The sequence below is a fragment of the Silurus meridionalis genome, chromosome 9 (assembly GCF_014805685.1).
Source record: "Silurus meridionalis isolate SWU-2019-XX chromosome 9, ASM1480568v1, whole genome shotgun sequence".
Classification (NCBI taxonomy): Eukaryota; Metazoa; Chordata; class Actinopteri; order Siluriformes; family Siluridae; genus Silurus; species Silurus meridionalis.
The window spans coordinates 21083398-21100206 of NC_060892.1; the positions used below are offsets into that span (position 1 = coordinate 21083398).

Consider the following 16809-nt stretch of genomic DNA (forward strand, 5'->3'; position numbering starts at 1 on the left):
GCGTTACTGTAGATGGACGTGACGCCACACGTGACCTCGCACATGACACTGGTGCTGGGCTCAGGCGCAAGCTTATGGACTGAAGCGAAAGGTGGGAGAGAGAAAGAGAGCGATCTACACACTCCGGCATCCAGGTGAGAGTGAGACACGTGGGACAGCTGAGGCAGGTGGGACAGAAGGGGGAGAGTGGGACAGTGGAGCGTTTGTATAAGCAGTGTTTTGTGGTTGGGTGTCTATTTCTCATTAGAGCTAACTTTTTAGCTACCTGGATTGAGTGAGAAGATGAAAATAAACACATCAGATCTGTAATAAACCGTTTTCAGCAGTACAGCTTGAGACCTAGCTCGCAATTTAACCTCAACACTGTGCCAAAATATGTTCACGGGACACCCTGTGGTTGTTTGTTGGTTTGTTTGTTTGTTGGTTTGTTTGTTTGTTGGTTTGTTGGTTTGTTTGTTTGTTTGTTTGTTTGTTTGTTTGCTTGCTTGCTTGCTTGCTTGTTTGTTTGTTTGTCTTGGATTTGATTGTTCTCTGTTTGCTGGTGACGACCACATGCTTCAGGATGTCTGTTATTGATTAGCCTCAGTGATGGAGTCAGTCACATGGAGATCATCCAGTTCAACTCTACTGGCCAGATGAAACCTCAACGATTTATATTAAGCTGCACCACTTCAGTTCTTGGTCTTTTATTTGATATTTGATGGGTGCACATTCCCTTGGCCATGTCGTGTAAAAGTCAGACTATTTTCAAAAGTGAGCGTGAATCTCGCACTGACCTGCCTACATGCCTCCTGACGCTAAGCGACATCCGTTCAGCTGGGACAGGTTATAGGAATCGTCCAGGACTCTTATTTGAGCAGAACTCCCATGCAGTGGTGATTCATCTGTTTGAACAGGATTACAGCTATGCAACTTGTTTTCTTATCTCGTTGTGGTGTAAAAAGGAACAAACTCTGAGGCATTGATCTGTAGAAATGTGCACTGCAGAGCTAAAACAGCTGGAGCAGCTGTTTTTAAGGCTGTTGGTCAGAGAACCTCTTTTTTTTTTCCTCTTTCAGCAAGTTAGACGCAAGCAGAACAGCGCAGAGCGTCACTGCACATTTCACTTCCTTTATCTTTATGATGAGACCGGCAGATCTTTTTATTTTCCATGTCCATGTGGAGCAGAAGAAGTGAAAAGCAAAGTTGCTGGTCATATGATCCAACCTGTGATTGCAATCCAGTAATGTTACTCAACTGAAATGTAAATTTAAATTCTTCAATTCATCGTATTTTTTGTGGAATAGAGGTCGACCGGTAGTGGAATTTACAGATAACCGATTAATGGTTTGGATCATACGATTACCGATTAAACAAGGCGATAGTTTTTCAAATTTATACTAAATAATAAAACTTACCACTCCATGTAAAATAGTACTGAGCTTTATTACAAAAAAACAACACATAATCTTTATTAAATGTTGAGGAAAATAAAAGAAATGCATTCAAACAGGAACAAAACTAACACTCCAAATGAATAACAAGTTTCATTCAAAATCAATGAAAAAAAAGTGATTCTCCTCCAGATGCCACTCTTGCACTGTGTAACGCAACCCGGAAAAACTATTGGTATAGCTTTTTTTCTGAAAGCTAATCTGCAAAACTGATGAATCAACCTCTCGAAATTAATTTTTTTTCTGTTTTTCACAGGACTTGATTCCAATCCCTCAACAGAGTTTGTGACTCGTTCATTAACCAGGGCATATGGTGTCAATCTAAGTGAAGACCTGCATGGCAGTATTTTAGCCACGTATCAATACAGCTTTAATAACACCACGTCTGGAGCTCTGATCTTGTGTGTGTTGGGCGTGTGTGACTATACCGTTGTTGTGTAAAAACTGTGTGAGACATGGCCGTGAACTCTGAGCCAAGTGATTGGGGATACAATGAAACAGACGAAGAGAAAGCACCTCTCCTGGTGGCACCTTATGACCAGTCGAAAGAGAGCCGGGGCAAGACCTCGCCGTACGGAGCAGTGTTTATCGTGGTTAATGCCGCACTGGGGGCGGGGCTTCTGAATTTCCCCGCTGCTTTCTACATGGCCGGAGGAGTGGTGGCTGGAGTAGTGCTGCAGATGGTGAGTGTGTAGATGAAGAAGGCTATGCCTCCTTCCTTCTTAATGACATCGACACAGTTGTAATGATTAAGATTTCTAAGAATAAATTTTTTTTCTATTGCAGTGTTTATTGATCTTCATCATCACTGGCTTGGTGATTCTCGCTTATTGTTCTCAGGTGAGCAGCTGCACAACATGCATACAAAATACACACTGCATTGAAAACCCATTACCCAGGGTGTTTAAAGTTCCTTGTCTGTAAAGGGCTGGAAAAACGAAAGGTTACTTTATAATGATAAAATAGGAGTGGACTGTAATTAATAGCAACAGTCTACTACAATGGCTCAGGACCGCACCTCAACATTAATGATGTTGTACTGAATGGACATTCAGTTCCCTTTTGAGTCTGGTTCCTCTCAAGGTTCCTTCCTCATACCATCTCAGGGAGTTTTTCTTTGCCATAGTGGCCACTGGCTCGCTCATTAGAGATAAACTTAGTTATAAGGAACAAACTTATAGACACCAAACTTTATATATTGTTTTATACAACTTCATAACCTCTTTATCTCTGTGAAGCTGCTTTAAGACAATGCCCATTGCTAAAGCACAATACAAATAAAAATGAAAGAATGAGAGCAAAATGACAACTTGGATCTGTAGAAAGACAAATGAAGCAATACCTTTGGTTTATATTTTCGGGGAAACTTGTGACAACAATCAGCAGAAATACAGAAGGACATTTGTTTCAGCCGTTATGTATCTATCGCCTGTGCTGGAAACCGTCTGTACTGAAAGCCTTCTCGTTCTGTAGGTGAGCAACGAGAGCACGTATCAGGAAGTGGTCCGAGCCGTGTGCGGAAAAGTTCTGGGGATCATATGCGAGGTCGGCATCGCCGTCTACACCTTCGGCACATGCATAGCCTTCCTCATCATTATCGGAGACCAGCTGGACAAGCGTGAGTCACGTGCATCAGGGCTAATTCCTTTTCTCAGTGTTTTATTGAACGAAATAATCTTAGGGCCGTGTATCGGCACAAATCAGGCGATACGATACACATCACGATACAGGAGTTGCGATACGGTATGTCTCATGGAATCGAGTGTTTTGCGATACAGCAGTACAATTTGTAAGGATCATTGTACCTAACACGACAATTTATTACATCATTGTTTTAAACATATGCTTATAGTGGTTGAAGCAACCTAATATGAAGACACACAGACAGACACAGACAGACACACAGATCTATCGATCTATCGATCTATCGATCTATCGATCTATCTATCTATCTATCTATCTATCTATCTATCATTGCATAGTACAGGTACACAGCAACAAAAATGCATTTTAGCATGTACCAGAAGTGCGAAAAGTAGCAATTGTGTAGATAAATATAAAAGTATATGCACAGCATATATATAAACATATGCACAATGAATAAATATAAAGGCTATAGCATTGAAGAGTTTTGTAGACATTGTTGAAAAGTACAAGTCAATGGTTTTATGTCTATGGCAGTGAAAAAATTGCAGACGCTGTTGTAAAGGTACCACAAGGTTTTGGCATTGACGAAAATGTGCAGGCTGAATAAACAAGTCCACTAAATATATATACATACATGAATGTAAAATATTAGGCAGGATGTACAGTAAGGTATATACAGATACACATAAATATAATAGTAGTGCAGATGGAAGTGAGGCACAATATGTGTAGAGAATGCGGAGTATACAAAAAACAATATGTAACATTTACATATACAGTGCTTATACAGTGATCTAAGGGTGTAGTGTAGAGTTCAGTGTGGTGATGGTGGATGGAAATAAAGCTGTCCCTGATCCTGCTGGTTCTGGTGCGTATGTTTCTGTATCTCGATCTTGATAGATGGAGGTTAAACAGTTTGTGACTGGGATGTGAAGGGTCCTTGCGTATCGTGTATTTTCTTACACCCCTAATAATTCTATTAGTCACTAAAGTTAAACAGCTTTTATTGGTATGGTGTGATGAGTTTTTCCTCTTGGCTGTGTGTTTAGTGATCAACGCGATGGCCCATGAGTCGGACGGTTCTATCGGATCTCACTGGTATACAGACCGCAAATTCACCATCACCGTCACCTCTGTGCTCATCATCCTCCCTCTGTCCATCCCTAAAGAGATCGGCTTCCAGAAATATGCCAGGTCTGTCTGTCTTATGTGTATTTCTCTTGTGTGCGTGCCTGTCTGCTTTGTTGTGTCCTAATATCATTTTGACCTTGTGACCTTTAGCACATTTAGTGTGATCGGTACCTGGTATGTGACCGTTATAATCATCATTAAATACATCTGGCCTGACCAAGAAGTTTCACCTGGAATCATTCCTTCCAGGTTTGTACTTCCCGCTCCTCAGGTTCTCCGGTGAATAATGAAAATAGCAAAGACGTCTTAATCGAGTAATGACAGTAATTACATGTATGTGCTGGTGTGCCTGTGTGTGTTTTATCCCTCTCAAGTCCTGCATCCTGGACCGATGTGTTCAACGCCATGCCGACTATCTGCTTTGGATTCCAGGTATGTATGTGTGTGTTTTTTATAGATCTTAGGGATGGTAAGATTCGCCGAAGTGAATCGGCATAAAAGTTTCTAGAAAGTGTGCAAGTTAACATTTGTATCGCCATGCATTGTTTTTAAAAATAATTTTTTTATATATAATTATTAGCAGACTGCTATACTTTTTCTCTAGCGTGTTTTCTCTTATATGCATCTTTTAATGTATAATATCGTTGAAGTGTAAATCTTACAGAGTTTTATCATTTAAAAATATAAATCCATATTTTAAAACCTCTATCTCTCAAAAACTGCTATGGGACAATGTCTATTGCTGAAAGGGGCACATAAATACAATTAAACTGAAGTGAAAATCGTTCCGTTTGAGTCTAACGCATACTGCATAATGTACAGCCCACAGTGTGAATCTGAGGGTTTGGAAAATAACTTATGTCTTTTTTTTTTTTTTTTTTCTTTTTCTATCTTTCAGTGTCATGTGAGCAGTGTACCAGTGTTTAACAGTATGAGGAATGCAACACTTCGGCCATGGGGGGGCGTAGTAACAATCGGCATGATCATCTGCCTGTTCGTCTACACAGGAACGGGTGTGTGTAAGATTTATAAACCTGAGTACATGATGATATTACATAATGAGGTCAAGATCATGTAGCTCTTTCTCTCTCTCTCTCTCTCTCTCTCTCTCTCTCTCTCTCTCTCTCTCTCTCTCTCTCTCACACGCAGGTGTGTGTGGTTTCCTGTCGTTTGGCTCCACGGTGAGTCAGGATGTGCTGATGTCATACCCATCTAAAGATATCGCTGTGGCGATTGCCAGAGCCTTCATCATCATCAGTGTGGTCACTTCGTATCCCATACTGCACTTCTGTGGCAGGTAATGGACACGGATCAATCGATAAATAGAGCAAACAGATAAGAAAGATGAAAAGTGAACGATAGAAATCTATATAAATACATGGATAAATGGAGGCAGAGGCAGGAGAGTAAATGGATTGTTTAATAGAGAGAAAATGACAGATGGAGAAGTAAAGGGTGAGAATGATTCACAAACAGAGAGTTAGAGATGGATACAATGATAGACAGAACAAAGGAATGGTGGATGGACTAATAAAGCGAGATGTGGCAAATATGTTGAGAGATTTCCTCATTGTCAGAACAATGAACAGATAGAGGAAGAGAATGATGGACACTTTCTACAGATGGAAAAAATAGCAAGATGTATGGAATAAAGAACGGAGTGATGGATGGACGGATCTTCATGGTACTGTATGTACTTCTGTATGTATCTAACGGCTCTATGTGTTTCAGAGCCGTGCTTGAGGGACTGTGGCTGCGTTTCAAAGGGACAGACGTGGACACGGATGTGGTGAGAGAGCGAAGGCGTCGTGTTCTGTGCACACTCGTCTGGTTCTGTCTCACACTAGTCCTTGCTCTCACCATCCCCGACATCGGGCGTGTCATCGCGCTCATCGGCGGCCTCGCAGCCTGCTTCATTTTTATCTTCCCAGGTATGTTTTAGAATATCAACTTTTCGATGATATTGTAATTAATTGAGATGTATTTATTAATATATATATAAAATACATGCATCTCAATAAAATAGAACATCATTGAAAAGTTAATTTATTTTAGTAATTCAATATAAAAACTCCTATATAGATTCATTACAAACAGACTGATATATTTCAAGTGTTTAGTACTTTTAACTTTGGTGATTACGGCTTACAGCTAATGAAAACCCAAAATTCAGTATCAGAAAATGTGAAAGTTCCTTAAGACAGTATGTACATGTACAACATTCAATACTTGGTCGGGGCTCCTTTTGCATGATTAGTGCTGCAATGCGGCGTGGCATGGAGGTCTAGGGCACTGCTGAGGTGTTATGGAAGCGCAGGTTGCTCTGATAGCCGCCTTCAACTATTATGCGTTTTTGGGTTTGGTGTCTCGCCTGTTCCTCTTTTACAATACCCCATAGATTCACCATGGGGTTTAGGCCGGGCGAGTTTGCTGGCCAGTTGAGCACATGGATACCATGATAGTAATTTTGCCAGTGTGGGCAGGTGCCAAGTCCTGCTGAAAAATGAAATCAGCATCTCCATAATGCTGGTCAGCAGAGGGAAGCATGAGGTGCTCTAAAACGTCCTGGTAGACTGCTGTGCTGACTTTGGACCTAATAAAACACAGTGGACCAACACCAGCAGATGACATGACTCCCCAAACCACCATTGACTGTGACATGACTAACTTTACACTGGACCTTCAGCAACTTGGAATCTGTGCCTCTCCTCTTTTCTTCCAGACTCCGGAACCTTAATTTCCAAATGAAACACAAAATTCACTTTCATCTGTAAAGACGACTTTGGCCCACTGAACAACAGTCCAGTCCTTTTTGTCCTTAGACCAGGTAAGACATCTCTGACTTTGTCTCTGCTTCAAGAGTGGCTTGACACAAGGAGTGAGACAGGTGTAGCCCATGTCCTGGAAAAGTCTGTGCGTGGTGGCTCTTGAAGCACTGACTCCAGCTGCAGTCCACTCCTTGTGAATCTCCCCAAATTCTTGAATGGGCTTCATTTCGCAATCCTCCCAAGGCTACGGTTATCCCTGTCGCTTGTGCACCTTTTTCTACCACATTTTTTCCTTCCATTTAACTTTCTAATAATGTGTGTGGATACTGAACAGCAGCTACGTTAATGAGGGGGTCAGTGTTTCCTGGAAATCCATGAAATTGTGGAGTATTAAAGGAGCTTTAAGGGGGAATTTGGATTGTACTTAATGTCAACACTCTGCTACACTTACTCAGGACTACAGTTTGCATTTGATCACCATCACTGCACACCTCCACCTTGCTTAGACATTCTGTGCCACTCAGATGAGGATGGGTTCCCTCTTGAGTCTGGTTCCTCTCAAGGTTTCTTCCTTATGCTATCTCAGGGACCGGCTCTCTCATTAGGGACAAACTTGCACTTACAAACAATCTAATTCATTCTTTATTAAGGCATAGTCTTTGTTAAGCTGCTTTGAGACAATGTCCATTGTTAAAAGCGCTATCCAAATGAATCAATCAAGTTTATTTCTATAGCGATTTTCACAACATTGTCTTAAAGCAGCTTTACAGAATTTAACAAAGTGAACAGTGTGCATTTATCCCTGATGAGCAGCCATGGTGACTGTGGCAAGAAAAAACTCCCTTAGATGTTATAAGGAAGAAACCTTGAGAGGAACCAGACCGAAAAGGGGAACCCGTCCTCATTTGGTTGACATCATGAGCACTGTAATGTAAGATTATAAATAATGTTATTTCTACAGTCTTTTACAGTCAGTTGTGGTTATAAAATGACTGATCGTCACCATGTTCACCATGTTTGTGTAACCTGAATCAGACTGAGAGACTATTTAAAGGCTCAGGAAACCTTCTGGGGTTTGTAGGTAATTAGCTGATCAGTGTGACACCTTGAGTGTCCAAAATTGAACTTTTTTACAATATAAAAATGTTCTGCGATACTGAATATGGGGTTTTCATTAGCTGTAAGCCATAATCATCAAAACAAACAGAAATAAACACTTAAAATATATCATTCTGTGTGTGATGGATTTTTATAAAATGAGTCTGATATTACCGCTATTGTCTGATATCGTCTGGTTTGTATTATAGTCTGATTATTGTGTTACAGTTACAGTGTCTTGGAAACATTGAAAACGCCGAGTCATTTTTTTATTTTTGAAATGCACTTTTCATGCATGTTCTTTTGCTTTATACTGTATGCAACAAACTAGGTTATTTAACAGGATGAATATTTACTTTGACCAAACAAATATATAAATGTACAGATGTTGCACTTTGTTTTTACTGAAAAATTCTCCCTTTGCATGAATAACAGCTTTTCACTCTTAGAAGTCACTCTAGTTCTGACCTTGCGATCCAGTTCATCCCAGAGCAGTTCAGTAGGATTTAGGTGCATTGACTGGGTAGACCATTCCATTATAGATAACACTCCAGTGACTGTTTGCTCTTTTAAATTACAGAGCTTTGCATATGCTTTGTTTTACTGTCTTGTGCAGTAAATTTGGATTCAGTTAGCTGCAGTCCAGACAGAATTGCACAGTGTTAAAATATAGAACAGTAGCCATGTCGCTTCAGTATTGCTTTTGCCTAGAATAAATCCTTTAACCTTCCCTGCTCCAAAACAACCATTAAGCTTCCACCTGCATGTTTGACTGTAGCTATGAGGCAGTCTGCTTATATCTTCTCTCCTGTTCCCCGTCTTACATAAGTACTTCTGTTTGAGCCAAAGATGTGCACTTTGTTTCCAAAATTTGTCAGGCAGTGTATATGTTATGTCTCTCTTTTACGAGTTACAATTTAGCTAGTGAGCAATCGGAAATGGGATTCTTTTAGTGTTCCTACTTCCATAAGTCTGAAATAAGAACTGCAACAAGTGCTAATAGAGGCCCATTGAAACAGGAACCACACTATCCAATGCTCTGGCATGGAACAGTACAGAGAGAAGGTTAATGACAACGTTGCCATGGTTATCTTTTATGCAAACTGATGTACAGAAACAGTTAGCAAGCTCGAGTGTAAAGATGGGGATGGTGAAAATTCGATTAGGGGAATAATGTCTGTACAGAAATACAGTGGCTTTGACTACATGCATGTAGTAACAGACGAACGAAAAGAAAGCAGGAATGGATTGAATGCATGAAGACATTAAAGGCAATTTGCGGTGAAAGAGAGAGAGACAGGACAGAAAGGGGAAGAGGAGAGCAAGTATGTGTGAGGGAGAGATAGAAAGAAAAAGAAAGAGCAGGACAGAAAAAAGTAGAAAACTGGTGAAATAAGCTGAGACACAGAAAGAGCACACTGCCACCTGATGGAGAATTCGGAGAAATACCACAAATGCTCAAATTCAGCCCTCAGTACAAACCATTCATTCACTTTAATTAAAGGATATGTTAAAAAGCGAACTCTGCTATGGGATGTAACATAAATATCACACTTGTAGTGAAACCTAAGCTTGTTAAAATCAGGACACAGGCCAGAGAAGAGGATAAAATCTCCAAAGCATTGTCAAATACAGAGATTCAATATTTGGTATACTTTTAGCCAACATTTAGATGATGAAGTTGAGTTCGCTCAACCTGAAAAGAGTTGTAGATCGAACAGTTAGGAAAAAGCAATGAATGTGGACGAAGAGAACCTGGAGAACCGAAGTCTGGTATCTGGAAGGCAAATCACAATGGAAACGATGAATTGTTTCCATTTCCAGCATCATTGACCACAATGACTTACATGTTCCGCAAATGACACATACAAATATCCCCCCCAACCCAGCTACGCTTTTTCTCTAGGAAGGAGTAATCATAGAAATTAAATGAAGAAGAGAATGAAATGGGATTTTAAGAAGAGCAGCAATTTCTGGTTGAAAATTTGGCCATTGAGAAGAGGGGATTGCCAAAAAGAGAGCGACTGAAGAATAAAAGCAACAGGCAGAATAATAAGGAAGGAGCTGATGATGTATACAAGAAAATGGATGTCATGCCTGAGCAATTTTTAGTGTCAATCTCAATGGCACAATTGGAAGAAGAGGATGAGCCCAAATTTCACCTTGGAGAAATAGAGCATTTCATGACACTGGCATTTGGGCTGACCTCGGTAATAGCTTAAAAAAAAGAACATGGGTGGGTAATGAGGCAGAACCCCAGTTAGAAACCAACAACTTTTTTTGAAGCGTCAATTTGGAATTCAAAGACAGGAAAGACACCTGGAAGCTGTGAAGCTCAAGTGTGAATGTAACATTCATTCTGGTCTCAAAACAAAGATAATTGTAGGAATCGAAACATGGATTTAATCACGTTCTCCATAAAGCATGTCTCCCGAAAGCAAACCTCTCTGGTTTTTCAGTCAAGATGCGTAGTCCAACAAATTTTTTGACCAGTTTTAACAGTCAGGTATTGGGTCACTTACATGTGGACGAACAAACAATATTAGTCCTGGATGCTTCAATCATTTCCAACATTCTCAAGTCAGAACGGGTTTCCTGTGTCATCCTGGCCAGTTTCTGGTCTGCCCCACTAGCTAAAGAAGTTTCTCATATTCACTGTGGATGGAGATAATAAGCCTGGATGAAATTATCAGCTGCACAGTCTACCACATGGCACTCTGACACATCTTCAGAACGACAGGAGAAAAGTCATCAGTCATTATAAGCTAACTAGACGATGTTCTGATAGCCTCCTAGATGGAAGAACAACAGATCTCATCTGTTTTATTACGCCCAGAACTCAAGGGAAACTACAGAAAAGATGTCCATGAAGTAAAACCTCCAAGTGTAGTTCAGGAATTGTTTATTTTTTAAATTTTTTATGCCTTTCTATTTTCAACCTGGTCTGGATGTATTCATACCCCAAAATCACACAGGTATATTTGATAGGTGAAAGGGACTGTAATGGAAACGTTCATCTGAAGGACACTTTCAAAAGCAGTGTCAAATACCAGTTTTATGGACATTGGACACGACCAGACCCTTCACCCTGAACTCGTTTAGATGTGACCCTGCGGCGTGGTTCCTCAACAGGGCTAATTAATGAAGTCTTACATTATCATGGGGGTCGTTTATCAGTCCAAATTAAGCCACCTGCCTGGCTCAGGAGGCATCATCAGGCCATGTGTGGACGCAAAACTCTGCACACAACAGACAGTGTCCCTACTGGACTCGCTGTACAGTTGTAATGGAACTGGTCAACATGATTATTGAAATGGTGAGCCAACTCGGCCACATTGCTGCCGGGGCTTTTAAAAAACTGACGAAGAACACGACTGCACTGAAATGGTGCAGATACAAGAACAGCAAAGACAGCCAACAAATACCGCTCTGCACTCCAGAAATGATCAGTGGAAAATGACCAACAGGCTGATCGTCATTACAACGGGGCATGAATTGATGGCATCCAGACCTCGACAGGCAGAAATGACCTCATTCAAGCATGCAGAATAGCCAAAGGACAGACAGCGAACATATCGTACAGATATGCATATGGAGTGAACCATGACCGTTGTGGAGAAACTAGGGACTTACGTATGTACTAGCAGATGAGGACGAAGAAAAGGAGGAATAGGGCGGGCTAACACAGCTGTTATTGTTCAAGCGGAAATGCTGAAAGGTCGACAAGGGAAATACAAAACAAATCTGGAATTCTCTGCCAGCTTTAGCGTGACCAAACTGTCGCCCTGTGCTAAGCAAGGGCAAGGAGACGCACCACAAATAACCAGACCTTTTATATTACAACCTGCAGTACGCAATAGTTTGTTAGCACAGAATGTGATCTGATCTAATATAAAAATGTACAAAATTAATTTTATTACGTGAACATCTGATTACTGAGTTTCGAGTCCTTTGTGGTGATCAAGGGTGTTTGTGTGTGTGATCTTATCTGCAGGTTTGTGTTTGATTGAGGCCAAAATCTCAGAGCACGATGCCAGATCAGTCAGGTAAATCACTCTACTGTATTTAATATTAATTGATTTGTGTGCACGATTTAACCGGGTCAAGTTGTGGAATCTCTCTGTAGCTGGCATGCACTGGTGCTTTACGGAATCCTCATGGTCACAGTCGGCACTTTCATCTTTGGCCAGACGACCACCAACGCCATCTACAGAGTCGTCATCAACCACTAAGACAGCAGGGACACGGGGACTGTGATGGAGCTGCTTAGATACCTACACCTACAGCAACCTCAGCTTTAAATCTGGAAAAAACTCGTATAAAAGGAACAAACGGTTAGATCTTTTATTAACTTATTAGGCTCTGTTCAGCATGCGGCATGAAGCCTCCGACTATATGCTCCAGTTACACACTACACATATAATTGTGGTTTAACAGTTATCCAATCATCAGCAATTCATTCTTTCTTTATTAACATTAACTTCAACAGACTACTGTTGTTTGTCACTAGTTGTTAAAAAAATCTAAATTTATCCAAACTGTAAAACATGCGTAGCATCTGAAGCTGGCTTCAAGGCTCATGTAGCTACAAAGTATTGAAAACTTATGACCACCACTGCACACCCGAACTGCACACAGGTCTTTGCACACCCGCCTCGAAGCACTGTTCTCTATAGTATTGGACCGGATCACATCACCAAGTTCAATGCTCTGTAATAGTGAAAGAAAAAATTCGAGCTTTAAACACTAAACATGTTTCAGCAGAACTACCAGGCAGATATTGTGATTTTGGCAAATGCCTGCTTTTTTTCTTTTTTTAATCATCACTCATATATATTCTTTTATCATTTGAACCATTAATACTAGAGATTAAGACATTATTATTATTTTAAAAAAATTCTAAGTAGAATAACCAATTTCAAAAGCGCTTTAAAACTCCTAACAATGTTCCTTTGATCTATGTGATTTTTTTTAAATTATTTTTTTCTTTGACCAATACCTGCATCGGTCAGTTCTGGGAGAATGTAATAAAATTAATGTTTTAAAATATAAAATAAAAAAGGATTGAAGTTTAGAGAAGCTGTGCACGTTCTGTGTTGCTTACAAATGTTTACAGATGGGTTTATTCCAAAAATTAGGGTTATTATAAGAATTGTTTTAAGGGTGGTGTTCACAGGGGGTTAGTAGGTAGTAGCTAGCTAGGCTCCATGTAATACCTCCAAGATACCGCTATGAAATTTGGTATTAAATACAGCTAGCTGGCTAGCAACATACAAACACATGATCATCAGTGTCGTTGGTTATCAGTTACTAGTATTTAAGTAATTTTTTTATAAGTGATGATATGATAATATGACAGAAGTAATGCACAGCTTCTTTAAACTCTCTCGGTTTTGTTTTAATGTTTGTTTTGAGACAGTTTTGGGAATAAAAGTTCTGTTTTAGCATGACCGCAGTTTACAGATTTGTCTATTCTATGCATGAGGCTGTGAAATAAACACTACCAGTGCAGCAGACAAATAATCATTCAGGGTAATTTTTCCTCAATGTTTCCTCAGTGGTTTGTAAATGTGTTGTCTTTCTTTGTTTTTTTTCCGTGTTGCACAATTTTGATGTAGCATCTTTTTTGTCTTTCTTTCATTTTTCACATGCCTCATGAACAAATTGTATTTTTTTAAACTCAATAAAAGGAATCAAGTGTTTGATTTAATGTATTGATTATGAATTATTTACCTCACAAAGGATGTAGATGTACTAAATAAACATATCCCAGTCATAGCCGATTAGCAACAGCAATGTTTTTAGCTAACGAGTAATGGAAAAAACACACAGACTTTCCTGTAAATACACACCACATCCAGCTGTTCAGGAAAGACAATAGAGGTCGACTTACAGTCGATTTGACCGATATCGATAGCTTTGTTGAATCGTACTTGCCGAAAATCGATTAATCAACCAATAGTATGAATACTGGATAATTAAAAAAAAAATCCATGTAAAATAGCACTGAACTTTATTACGAACAGAAAAATTATAATTCTGAATCATGAAAAAGTTTTAAATTAAATAAATATATTTATTAATAAATCTAATATAATTAGTTATAAATAATAAATAGTGGAGGTGGAGGAGTTCAGGTAACTGGGGTACACAGTGCAAAGTAATGTAGAGTGTGTTAGAGAAGTAAAGAAGAGTGCAGGCAGGGTGGAGTGGGTGGAGAAAAGTGGCAGGAGTGATTTGTGATAGAAGAGTATCTGCAAGAGTGAAAGGGAAAGTTTATAGGACTGTGGTGAGACCTGCGATTGTATAGTTTAGAGACAGTGGCATTGAGTAAAAGACAGGAGGTTGAGCTGGAGGTAGCAGAGCTGAAGATGTTGAAGTTTGTGTTGGGAGTGACGACGATGGACAGGATTAGAAATTAGTTTATTAGAGGGACAGCACATGTAGGTCGTTTTGGTGACAAGGTGAGGGAGGTGAAATTGAGATGGTTTGGACATGTGCAGAGGAGGGACATGGGGTATGCTGAGGCTGGAGCTGACAGAAAGGAGGAAAAGAACAAGGCCAAGAAAGAGGTTTATGGATGTGGTGAGGGAAGACATGCAGGTAGTTTTTTTAAAAGAGGCAAATGTAGAGGACGGGGGGGTATAGAGATGGATGATCCGCCGTGGCGACCCCTAATGGGAGCAGCTGAAAGAAGAAGAAGAAGAAGAAGATAAATAATAAATATAATATAGCAGCATTCAGTCTCACCTGTAAAAACAAACATGTGGTGTCAGTGATTCACCTCTAAAGGCAACTCTTGTGATGACAGCGACTGGAACCCGGAAAAAACGGGTGGGTACGGGTGGGTACGGGGGGTACAGATTGTGGTGGAAAACAAAGTTTACTGTTTTATAGAAAAAAAAATTTCTGTATGTGTTTGCTTTGTGGTACTCCTGGGGGCAGTCATTCTGGAAAATAACCCTAACAATAACCCACATTTAAAACAGATAATTCCAGAGGTAATTGAACCTGTTTTAAAATTTATAAACTCCTCCATTAGCACTGGTTATGTACCTAAATCCTTAAAACTGGCAGTTATCAACCCTCTAATTATGAAACCTGATCTTGACCCATGTCAGCTGTCCAACTGCAGGCCAATATCAAACCTCCCCTTTATATCCAAATTTTAGAAACGGTTGTAGCACAGCAGTTATGCTCACATCTACTGAGGAATAACATTTTTGAAATGTATCAGTCAGGATTTAGGCCTCATCATAGCACAGAGACGGCACTAGTTAAGGTGGTAAATGGTCTGTTATTGGCCTCTGATCAAGGTTTTGTGTCTCTACTTTTTTTGCTCGACCTTAGTGCAGCTTTTGACACCATTGATCACACTATACTGCTTGCTAGACTTCAGAACGTGGTTGGAATAAAGGGAACAGCTCTCTCTTGGCTTAGGTCTTATTTGACTGATCGCTATCAGTGTGTTGAGTTAAACGGTGGCTTCTCCACACTCTCCGAGGTAAAGTTTGGTGTTCCACAAGGATCTGTCTTAGGCCCACTGCTTTTCTTTTTATATATGCTGCCTCTGGGTGAAATTATACATAAACATGGTATTCGCTTCCATTGCTATGCTGATGATACACAGCTGTATATTTCAACAAAGCCAGATGAGAGAGATCAGCTTAACAATGTTGAGGAGTGTGTAAAAGACATTAGACAGTGGATGCTTGATAACTTTCTTCTGCACAACTAGGACCACATGCAGCTAGAGGTAAACTTTCCGATCACATAGGACCTCTGGATGGTGTTTCCATCTCAGTGTGTACAGCAGTCAAAAACATTGGGAAATTATTGACCCTAGTCTTTCCTTTGAGGCTCACGTGAATAATATTACCAGGATCGCCTTCTTTCACCTTAGAAATATTGCTAAAATTAGAAATATTATGTAATTACAGGATGCAGAAAAACTAGTTTATGATACTTCTGTAACGCTTTACTGTCTGGGTGTTTGAGTAAGTGCATAAATAAGCTTCAGTTAGTTCAGAATGCAGCAGCAAGAGTCCTTACTAGATCTAAAAAATATACCCACATCACCCCTGTTTTAATCAGTCTACACTGGCTCACAATGAAATATCGCATTGATTATAAAATACTACTACTGACGCATAAAGAACTTAACGGTCTCGCACCGCAGTATCTGAGTGAACTTATGTACCAATATTTGTTGGTACCTCAAATAATGAAGACTACAGCAGGGGGCAGATCTTTCTCTTATAAAGATCTTTCTCTTATGTGTCTCTCAGACACAGTCTCAGTGTTCAAGTCAAGGTTGAAAATGTTTTTATTTAGTCAAGTCTTTTATCAGTAGATTTGTCTTAGGTAAAGGAGCAGATCTGGAGGGATCATGGATACAGAGTGTTTGGTGAACTGGGATATTTGTTTGCCGTCGTCCCCTCACTCTCACACGTTCACTCAGGTTTGTTAATGGTGGTGTGGTGGATTTTATTTTATCCCAGAGATCCCTCACATCTGTGTTACCTTCTGGTTCTCCCTTTTAGTTATGCTGCCATTTACCTATAGAGCAGTTTTTATAAATCAACCAGGCTCATCTTAATCTGTGTGTGAGAGATGGAATGAATACCTAGAACGGATATTTTCTCTTTCCTGTATGTGATTTGCATTGACTGTCTCTGGGATCAACCATTAATCATTCGTTTAATTTAAAGATAAAGATCAGATCTGCAATG

At 39.9% G+C, this 16809-nt stretch overlaps 1 protein-coding gene across 1 annotated transcript; it reads left to right on the forward strand.

Annotated features, from left to right (window-relative positions):
• Positions 1 to 9: 9 nt before the first annotated feature.
• slc38a7 (solute carrier family 38 member 7) lies at positions 10 to 13787 on the forward strand. The gene is made up of 12 exons (XM_046857723.1): positions 10 to 134; positions 1690 to 2116; positions 2220 to 2273; positions 2907 to 3051; positions 4130 to 4274; positions 4362 to 4460; positions 4586 to 4643; positions 5110 to 5224; positions 5361 to 5508; positions 5943 to 6142; positions 12072 to 12123; positions 12204 to 13787. Exons 2-12 carry the CDS (start codon positions 1889 to 1891, stop codon positions 12307 to 12309), a joined length of 1350 nt encoding a protein of 449 aa, XP_046713679.1. The 5' UTR covers positions 10 to 134; positions 1690 to 1888; the 3' UTR covers positions 12310 to 13787.
• The last annotated feature ends 3022 nt before the right edge of the window (positions 13788 to 16809 follow it).

Coding starts and splice junctions, on each gene's coding strand:
- slc38a7 (XM_046857723.1), top strand. CDS start 1,889: ATGGCCGTGAACTCTGAGCCAAGTGATTGGGGATACAATGAAACAGAC. Junction 2,274..2,906: donor TTCTCGCTTATTGTTCTCAG/GTGAGCAGCTGC, acceptor CTCGTTCTGTAG/GTGAGCAACGAGAGCACGTA. Junction 12,124..12,203: donor CACGATGCCAGATCAGTCAG/GTAAATCACTCT, acceptor ATCTCTCTGTAG/CTGGCATGCACTGGTGCTTT.